General features: G+C 45.7%; 1 protein-coding gene across 1 annotated transcript in view; it reads left to right on the top strand.

Annotated features, from left to right (window-relative positions):
* RBM18 (RNA binding motif protein 18) overlaps nucleotides 1-8,394 on the top strand; it is a gene marked incomplete at its 5' end in the record, with an annotated part of 10,747 nt that continues 2,353 nt past the window's right edge. Inside the window, 4 exons of the mRNA XM_019510320.1 lie at nucleotides 1-68; nucleotides 3,566-3,692; nucleotides 4,854-4,940; nucleotides 7,035-7,120. Of these exons, the coding sequence (XP_019365865.1) occupies nucleotides 1-68; nucleotides 3,566-3,692; nucleotides 4,854-4,940; nucleotides 7,035-7,120 (368 nt within the window). The remainder of the gene's footprint in view (nucleotides 69-3,565; nucleotides 3,693-4,853; nucleotides 4,941-7,034; nucleotides 7,121-8,394) is intronic.

Raw genomic sequence — 8,394 nt, 5'->3', positions numbered from 1 at the left:
CTATCGGAGGGCGCGCTGCAGGACGGCCACCGCCTCTGGATCGGCAACCTCGACCCCAAGATCACCGAGTGCGTGCAGGCCCGGGGCGGGGGGGTCACTTCCCCCTGCGGGCCCGGGGCGGGGGGGGTCACTTCCCCCCTCGGCTCTTTTTGTGTGCCCCCCCCGCGTTCAGTACGGGCGGCGCGGCGCGGCCTCCTCCAGGCCTTGGGGGGTTGGGGCGGCGGGAGGAGGAGGAGCCGGGTAACTTGAGATGCTCTGGCGTCTCATTCAACACCGTGGATGAATCGTGTGCGCTTGTTTCCGTTCCTTTCGCTCTGCATTGAAAGCCTGCGGGAGTCCCCGAGGTTAGTTTAGGAAAGGTCCAGTTCTCCACACGTGTCCAAAGGAGAAAGGATAGCGGCCATCTGCGTTGGCGCTGTACATGGTGCGTGGGCCGGTGAGGATGGTAGTGCAGTCAAAACCGACAATGCTGAGCCGCCGGGTGACCCGTGTGTGCGATTCCCTCAAGCGGCGCCGCAGTAGCTGTGGATGGAGGTGCTCAAAGCCAGCAGCCTGCGGCCAGGCGCCATCAAGCTCGCGGGAAACGAGCGTGTCGGAGCACCAGTGGTGCATGTCGCGACTTTGTGAGCGAAACAATACTGGGCTTCCCACTGTTGCGTAGCAGAGCAGTTCTCGGGACGCCGTGCGCGGTCCAACACAGCGGCATGTGCCACTGCTCTGCCGTGAGATCGTTTCGGACGCTTTCCTGCCCCGTCACGCCTGCACGGAAGACTTCTCGGCGGTAGTTGCTGTGTAATGTTCCCGTGGCAACTACAGCGATTGTTCTTGCGCAAGAAGAATACCGCTAGAAAAGATGTCTCATGTATTTTTAGGTTTCTAAAACCTGGAGATGCGATGTGCCAGCACCGTGACACCAGCCAGCTGCCCGTGACTAATGGCGGGTGTTTTGGAGACCACAAGACCACAATTTTAGGCCCCGTGTTGCAGGATGGGAGACCAGATGTTAGGATTTTGGGTTCTGTTTCTCTGCCCCTGACTTGCCTTGACGGGTCACATCATTTAGCTGTGCCTCAGCTTGCTCGTCCATAAAATGGGTGTAGCAGCTGCCTTTTTCTCAGTTGGTGAGCAGCTTACTATGTGAATTCTTCCACTGGAGGATGTTCTGGGAATGTGAGCGCTCTTGTTTACTGTGTTGAAGTTTGTTACACGACGGCACCTAAGTTAACCTCTGCTCTCAGTGGTGCTCGTTGGATCTCCATGCAGCCTCCACAGGATGAAGTGCTGCACATTTGTCTTCCTTCACATGTGCTGCTGTTTGTCTCGGATCCCATCTTGATGAGTTTTACCTAGAAAACAATATGCGCATAAGTTGTTAGGCATTTTACTAGCTCCCAATGGAGCACAGTTCCCAGTAATAATAGGTTTAGCATGTGGCCCGGTACCTTTTCAGTATCCTTGGGATAGCATTGTTTAGAGGAAGCCTTGAATGTGTTTGAATAGCACTCAGGGTGCCAGGAGGAAGGCTGGAGGAAAAGGAAATGGGAGAGCTCCTGGTTTGTCTCACATTCACATCAGATGACAGGAAGTGGAAACTGAGGCTGGCTGGAGCAACCTGCGGGGGCCACATCTCTGTGAGTGGCTCAGGACACCATGAAACCCAGATTGCTGATCTAGGAAAGCTTATGAACGTGGGGTCTTCCTCAGTCACTCCCTGCTTTTGAGAGAGAGTTTCCCCTTTTGTTCTTCTCTGACTTGGCTTGTGGAATCACTTGTCAAATCTCCTGAGCTCAACTAGGAAGAAACAGCAGACTTGGCACATGCTCTTATTAACAGTGCTGTTTGACCCTTGCAAGACTGCAATTCTAGCCTTCTGTCGAGAGCAGGAGTTCTACCCCGTAGTCCTAGAAATGGGGCTAAGAGTGGTTTGAGGATAAAGGGTGTCCTGGTCAAAGATGTCCTTTATATAATCAGCTGGGGATCTCTTCCTGATTACAGTATTTTTAAGATATTTACCGACTCCTATTCTGCCAGGAAAATAGAAATAAATAGTTACTATTTGGCTGAGGGGAATTTCAAAGGGAAGACAAAACCAAGATGTGTTCTTGGCAAGGTAGATGCATATGGCTTTTGTTACACAGAGAAACAGTGTTTTCCCCTAGTTCAAATCAATATAAGCCAAAGACAAAAGATAGTGCTAGAGTATTCACAGTTTTTATTTTCATGCTGCTGAAGTGGCTACTAAAGTGTGTGACATTGTCTTAGAAATAAACTGAGGCTCTATCAGATGTATTTTAGAGGCTCTGGAACTTCCATTTCCTAGGTCCAGAGGGTTCAAGAAGTGACTTCAGTGTCTTCATGAATTGAGTATATCCCAAGTGCAATTTTCAAAGGTTTAAATATTTTGGTATTTTAAAAATACGTCCTTGTTTGTAGTTTTGTTCCACTGAGCACAGGTAGGATGTTCTCAGGTCCCTCAGAAGAAAGTGGCTTAGGAAATATCACTTCAGTATTTCTTTCCCTGTCCCCCTCCTGCCCCTGAAGGGGTGTAAGATGACTTTTCTGGCAATCGATTACCATCTGCTCGTTCTAGCACAAAGCAGCCTGGCCTGTATCCACTGCTGGCCTGAAAATGTGTTGCCTCTTCACCTCTTTGAGTGCACATCCTGAATGTCCGCTGACCCCTCTTGGTAGATGACTCGCATTCCTGGAACTCTTGCTCATCTGCTGAAGCTTCAAACATCTTTGCAGACTTCCTTTAAGAAAAATAAAGGGCTGTGTGCACTTGCCAGTCTCTCACCTTCCTGAAGATCCTTGACACACTGGAGGTCTGAGTCAACTACTGAACTTCTGAGTTCATGCACGTGCTGTCTTAGTAAGTGCATTTAGGGTTCTTCATGCTTTTCAGTGAAGAATCTGAAAGTGCACTGCAGAAACTGCCTGAGCCCCCCTGAGGCAGAGAGGTGAGCGTTCTTCCCAGATGAAACAGGCACAGAAAGGAACTCCAAACTCTGTACACCAAGTAGGTTGCAGCACAAGAACTCGGGCATCTCAGCTCAATCCCTAAACAGCACCTCTCGTTGCAGAGGAACTCCAGTCAGGTAAGAGGTTTTTGAGGTTTCCCTTCAGATCAGCTGATACCATCCTGTGCTGTAATGGAGGGATTCAGCAGAGGTAGGGAGATCATGTAGAACTAGCTTTACCCAGACTAAAGGAACAGCTAAGGAGCAGTCATCTTATTTTATGTGTGTGGCACACCAAACTGCTAAGCAGATTGGCCAGATGGGAGTTCTTATACTGCGTGCTTGGATTCTGTATTTGCTTAACAAAACCCCGTGATAACACTGCTAAATCTGTGTGCGCCTAACATTTAGGTTTACATTCAAAAGGAAGCTGGTGGAGAACATGAACGTTTATCTGCCTGAACCAGAATTTTATCCCTAGGTTTTGCTTCTGAGTGGCAGAATTTGAGATGTGATGACCATTTTACATTTTGTCTTGTTGTTTCCCACCTGTAACCTCCAGTGGAAGGTGCTGTATAAATATCTCTGTTGTCTTGTCTCTCCAGATACCACCTCCTCAAACTCCTGCAGAAGTTTGGCAAAGTAAAGCAATTTGACTTCCTCTTCCATAAGTCTGGTGCTCTGGAAGGGCAGCCGAGGGGATACTGTTTTGTCAACTTTGAAACCAAGCAGGTAAGGTGTGTGTGTGTGTGGTGGTCTTTTCTTCTAAACTGGTGGCTTACCTTGCCTGCCTGTTACTTAGATCCGTTTTAGAGATGAGTGAAGGGAGGAAGGAGCTACCTAAAGCCTTGCAAAACCTCCCCGCCCCCCGATACGCCAGTCCCACCCAGATGGTGGAATTGCTAGGAGGAGCCAGGGTCTGTTTCCTGAACACCTGCTTTTTGACTCCAGCAAGAATGAGACAACCATGAGGCAGTCCAGGAAGATAGCAAATATAGGTTTGAATGGTGCGCAGTGCCGTAATTTGGACTGATGAGGCTTCCTCCCTTCCCCCCCACCTTCCTGGATCTTGGTGCTTCAGACTGGTACAAGCCTTGGGGTTTGTGCCTTTCTCCAGCTGCCACACAGTAGAGAACCTTATGGGTTTCTAGCTTGTGGTTTTGAAGTTTGGATGGAAACCTGAGTTCTCTTTGTAGTCTTCCAGCCACAACAGTTGAGTTTGTTGTTTCAAATTAGATTTGTGCAGTTGAAAAGAGCTGCATATACAGTCTTCCTCTGCTCCTGGCTCCCCACTGCTTTTCTGCTTAGGGAGGAGTGATCGAGCAGAGATCTGCAACAGAGAGGAGCTGATGACAATGGTATTGCAATGAAACTGAACAATCATAGTGGTCTTGCAGTGCAGCAGGCCTTTAGGGTAACTGAACACAGTTCAGGGTAATCAGGACACAGTCATCAGCTCAAACACTGAATGGGTCTCCTGCCTGCCAGATACTGTGCTGCACGGATTCTGGTGGCCTTTGTATTCTCTTCGTCTTGTCTCGTTCTCAGATCTGTCTAGCACTACTGTACTAGCCGAATCTGTGCTGGATGCAGCTGAGGTGAGGCTGAGAGAAGTGAAAAGTGAATATCAGTAATGTAAACCTCCCCCAGCTGCTGTTCCATGCATTAGTTTCATTGGAAACTCCCGTACCATTTTGTCTTCTTCATTGCAAGTAATGTATATAGAAGCTAAATGGTCCTGTGGATAGTAACTGAATGGCAGTGTAGATTGCTCCTGTGCTCTTAGTTGGCTGTTCTTGTGAATCATCCAAAGAAGAGAGGTCCTTAAACCTGAGACAGACTCTGACTGGAGACTTAGAATTGTTCTATTTACTGAACTATCTTCCTGTGCAGGAAGCAGAGCAAGCCATCCAGTGTCTCAATGGCAAGCTGGCTCTCTCCAAGAAGCTGGTGGTGCGGTGGGCACATGCCCAAGTCAAGGTAAGCTTGTGATGGCAAACCTGAGTGGTTTATCTGTGTAGGGTTAAAATGAGAAATACTTTAATGACTGTCCTTTTCTGTACTGTACTTCTTCACTTCAGCATTTACAATGTGTGTAAGCTACTACAGGACTCTAAACTTTGCTTTTTCTTCCTTATATTGACACAGAGACACTGCAGCACATTTTTTGTATATTTTGAACCCTTTTTTTGGACATTCTCTTCTGACAAGCTTTTCTATTAAGGGCTTCCCTTATGACCAACTGTACATACCAGATATCAAGGATCAATTTTTGATTTTCCTGTGCTGAGCGGTAGCTGCATTTCAGTTGACACTCCGAGAAAGCAGTTGCAGTAAATGCAGGAACATGGGAGCTGGCCTACAGAGTTAGACCAGTGGTCTATCTAATTTAACATCCTGCCAGGTGTAGAATCTCCATAACAGACACTTAGGGAAATATCTAATCCCGTAGGGAAGTTTTTTCCTAACCCCAATCAGTTTGCGATTTGGCTCAAGGTTTTTGGGTAGAAGAGCGTCACTGAAATCCTCTCTCGCTTAGGTTTTCCACTCAGCTTCCTAAAAGGCTGGTGGCAGTATTGCCTTTTGCTGCTGACTTTAAGTGCTTTACTTCATCAGTATGCTGCGTAATTAAAATAGCCTTTTCCTCCTTTTTGGCACATGAATTTCTGCATTTAATTTCAGGGTTTCACTGTAGAAGATGGTTGCAAATTCTGTTTAAATTCTCTTTTTTAGCTTCTTGGGTTTCTTTTCCCTTTTTTCTGCAGTTGAGATGTCACATTGTAAATGAAAAGCAATTCTTTTTCATTTTATTCCACTTGGAGCTTGAATTTGTTTTAAAATGGGCTTTTGGGAGTGAGATGCTCCTATGAATGTATGTGGGGTAGTTTGCTTCTAACTTGTATGAATGGTTACTTACAGAACTCCCTGCCCTCTGTGCTTGTGGTGAAGTACAGCTGTATTTGTTCGAGTGCTAGATAAGTAGGCACCCTTGTTAAGGGAGGCCATGTTGCTTTAATTATCAGCCCTAAGGGCTGAGCACTTGCCTGAGTCCATGCAGATTCTTGCAGACCTAGTCTCCATTTCTTGAACTCTGAATTCTGAAACTCTTAGCCTGCTACATGCTTCCGGATGCCTGAAAAATGATCAGGCCATAAATGGAATTTCTGTCAGTGCAGCGAGCCTCTTCATGGAGAGGAATATGCTGAAAAGCCGGGTGCATAAGCAGTGCTGGAGTAGGGCAAACTGCATGCAAAACAACCTAGTTCAGTTCATTGGAACATCTGCAAATCTGTGAATGGAAAGATTTTTTTTTAACTGCGTGAGGCTCTTGCGTAGCATGATGAGCGTTTGTTTTAGACGGCACTAGCACCCTGCTACATAGCTTTTTAAATGAACAGCCAAGGTTTCGGAGAAAACCTTGCCAGACGCTGTCAGTTTGAGCAGCTCTAGCAAAAAAACAAACCTGAAAACACGCCAAGCGAAACAAGGAAGCAAAACAGGCTACGAGTATTTCAGGAGGCCCGTTGAGACGACAGACTAATAAGCTGCCTTCTGCAGAACGAAGGAGTTTAAGCATAGGTCTTGCATGCGTTACTTGGCCACTGCAGGATATTGTGCAACTGCAACCAGGCAAAGCGCAGTACGAACACACTTCAGATGCACACAGTGCTTGTACAGAGATCACACCTATCGAGGCAAATGGCTCTACCATTGAGCCCAAACCTTAAACCTGGCTGAGCCTGAGCCACATTTGGAAGGTTTAGAGTTGGCACTTAGGAGCATAGTATAGACAGCAAAGCAAGTTGTAAGAAATTCCTAATGGTCCAGAATGAAGTACATAAGAGCACCCAGCATCACGTTCTTAGCTGACCGCCAAGCTGAAGCAGAATAAATGCTAATGTTGGGTTTCTTTGTGGCTTGAGCAAAAGACTTTTGCCTTCCGGAAAAATGTTATATGACATTAATCCAATTTGGAAGTGCTTCTGTTAGCAAATGCTATGATGTCTATGCTTTTCATGTAATAATGTTCACATAAGCAAAATCTTTGCTAATGTACCTCTTTCTACCCAACAGAGATATGATCATAATAAAAATGAGAAAATTCTTCCCATCAGCCTTGAGCCATCTTCCAGCACTGAGCCAACCCAGTCCAACTTAAGGTAGGAACCTGCCCAGTTCAGGTGTGGCCACATCACTCAACCCAGGACCATGACACCCTTTGACATTGCTGGGATTGGAAAGGGCTCATAATCTCTCTGCTTGCTTGCTCGCAATTGAAAAGATAACTAAGCAGTGTCTTTTTTTAACGGGAAACAAAATGCAGTAAAATATTTTTTTTAGAATTTTTGACATGTCAGTTCCACATTTATGGAAACATGGAACCACCAAGATGCTTAAAAAATGTTGGTCATGTAACCATATCTGACCGAGGGAGTCCCATGCCTTTTTAAATTGGTTTCAGCAGTATTTTATATCTGTACCAGATTCTAGAGACTGTGCCTCAATGGTCTGCTCCAAGCAATAATTTGAATACCTCATTTTTAGAGACAATAAAAATTCTCACACCTATCGTGTTAGGAGACTGTTCTGGGTGATAAGAAGGTGTTCTGTTCCTCATAATTTTTCTGGAACAGAAGTGAAAGTGGTAGTGCAAAAAATCACTAGATGTTTCTCATCAGGATAGTACATCTTGTCTTGAAGGGAGATTTGGGGTGTGGTGCAAGCGCAAGGCTGAATATATATCATTCGGGTGCACAGAATACAGTGAAGAGGTAGCTTTTGGAGATTTCAAAAATAGATGGGTGAGGAATTAATTCCTAGTCTTTTGCTCTGTCCTCTTTGTGACTGACTCTTGGTTCCTTTGTTTTTTAAGTGAAAGTTGGGTAATTTCACTGCTTTGTTGTACTCGTTGTTTGCCTGCGTAGTAACTGGATTTAGCCACTTCCTGAAAGCAAGAATTTCCTTGGTAGAAAAGTTGAACATGCTAAAATAAACAAAATTGCAAGGGCAACATAAGTGTTATCTGCTATGGTATTGGATCTGAAGAAGCAAATTGAAGGGGGAAAAGTCTGTATAAAAGGGGCGGGGAAAGTTAAGAAGCCATGTCCTCTTGACCAGTATAAATTCCTTAAAAACGTTAAGATGCACTTATAGAACTTTTAAATGTCTAAAGTATCACCTGGACAATAGAGAGCATATAGACTGCTGGCCTAAAACAAAGGACTGGGTGTTGGGACTAGCGAGCCTTTGTCTAAGAAATGTCATGTGGGTCAAGTCCTTAACTTCCTAGATTACCTAAATCACATGCTGCTGTTTAGCTACCTCTCGGGGAAGCTGAAATGTTTAATATTTTTCCATACTGGGTAGGACAGTGTTGGTGAAAAGTTCCTGTGAATTTAGGGTGGCAAAGCTGTCCCTTTGGGGGGGGGGGGGA

Source organism: Gavialis gangeticus, unplaced genomic scaffold (assembly GCF_001723915.1).
Source record: "Gavialis gangeticus isolate Ggan-Ray unplaced genomic scaffold, GavGan_comp1, whole genome shotgun sequence".
Classification (NCBI taxonomy): Eukaryota; Metazoa; Chordata; order Crocodylia; family Gavialidae; genus Gavialis; species Gavialis gangeticus.
Note: the sequence above shows the minus strand (reverse complement) of the source record. Positions and strands in the feature narration are given on the sequence as shown.